A 1,263-nucleotide genomic window follows, 5' to 3' on the forward strand; every position below is an offset into this window, starting at 1 on the left:
ATCAGTCAGAAGTCTTTAATCAATGGGTTTTTATTAATGTTTGTTATCATTATTTAAAGTAAGATCAAAACAGTCACTCCCAATCTCCAGGTTTTTAACCGATGACTCAAACAGTCAGAGAAATTGTTTTTGTAATTTTGTAATAAACAGAAAAATATTTTATGCCTTGTACTGATGTAAGCTACAGAATTTGACTCGACTGTGATGGTTGATTAATTAAAGACAAAGATAAAACTAAGCAACTTTTGTTCAAAACTTATATGTATAATTGTATAATTTACACAAACTGTAAAAATATTCTCTGGTGACTCAGTTCCTTTGTTGTCTTACAGCGCCTCCTCTGGTCATTCATAAATAGTACAGCTATTCAGGCATGTGAGTCTGATGCATCTAATCTAATCCAATATCAGTGCTGAAGCGAATTTTGCTTTATATAGTAAATATGATTTAAAAAACAAATATTATAAGGTTAAAATCTGACTGATAATATAGATAAATAGACATGCTGAATTCCACCAAATCCTCAAAGGTGACACATTTAGAGCACAGGGCAGACTGTGATTGTAAGAAATTTACTCAGTCCTTTGATGGCCTTTGTCTTAAAGTCTTTATTCCAGGCCACTGCAGGGAGAGGATGCTGTCTGTCACAGCGACTGATAGAAAATATGAAGCATCTTGTTGCAAATATTGAAGAAGCTGAGTTGAGTCTCCTAGGAAGTAAAGCAGAATTTTGGCCCTTCTTGTAGATGGCCCTGTATTGTTGGATTAGTTTAACTTTTTAATCTCATTATTTATGCTGTGACTCATTGCTGATGTAAAGCCAGTTGTTTGGGAGATGAATTACTGAAAGAAGGAAAAACTTGCATTTGTTTGAAAATGAAATGTATAAAAGGACTTCTCTTAATTTTCAATAATCTCCTAAAAGCAACAGTCCAACTTTTTTTTTTTTTTAAACTTAGGAGTGTTTGTTCTTAACTGGTTTTATGTCTTTATTAGTCAAAGAGCTCCCCCTCTGGTGATTTTCTTTGTCTACCTTTATGTTCTGAGGGGTTTTTGTACAGCTCTGCTGCTTATTTGTGTCACTGTGACTCTCTGGCACAGTAATACACAGCAGAGTCTTCAGGCTGCATATTCTCTCCATTCAAAGTCACTGTTTTACTGGAAGTGTCTAAATTAATGCTAAACTTGTTCTTCAAAGAATCTTTGTAGTATGAGTTTCCATAGCTATTTTTTATCCCAATCCATTCCAGTCCTTTCCCAGCA

General features: G+C 34.2%; 1 gene segment (V, D, J or C); it reads right to left on the reverse strand.

Moving 5' to 3' along the window:
- Positions 1-1,079: 1,079 nt before the first annotated feature.
- The window catches only part of LOC107103928, a 1,968-nt gene continuing 1,784 nt past the window's right edge, over positions 1,080-1,263 (reverse strand). The window contains 1 exon segment of the V gene segment in view: positions 1,080-1,252. Within this exon segment, the coding sequence occupies positions 1,080-1,252 (173 nt within the window).

The sequence above is a fragment of the Cyprinodon variegatus genome, unplaced genomic scaffold (genome assembly GCF_000732505.1).
Source record: "Cyprinodon variegatus isolate N-32 unplaced genomic scaffold, C_variegatus-1.0 Scaffold1566, whole genome shotgun sequence".
NCBI classification, from domain to species: Eukaryota; Metazoa; Chordata; class Actinopteri; order Cyprinodontiformes; family Cyprinodontidae; genus Cyprinodon; species Cyprinodon variegatus.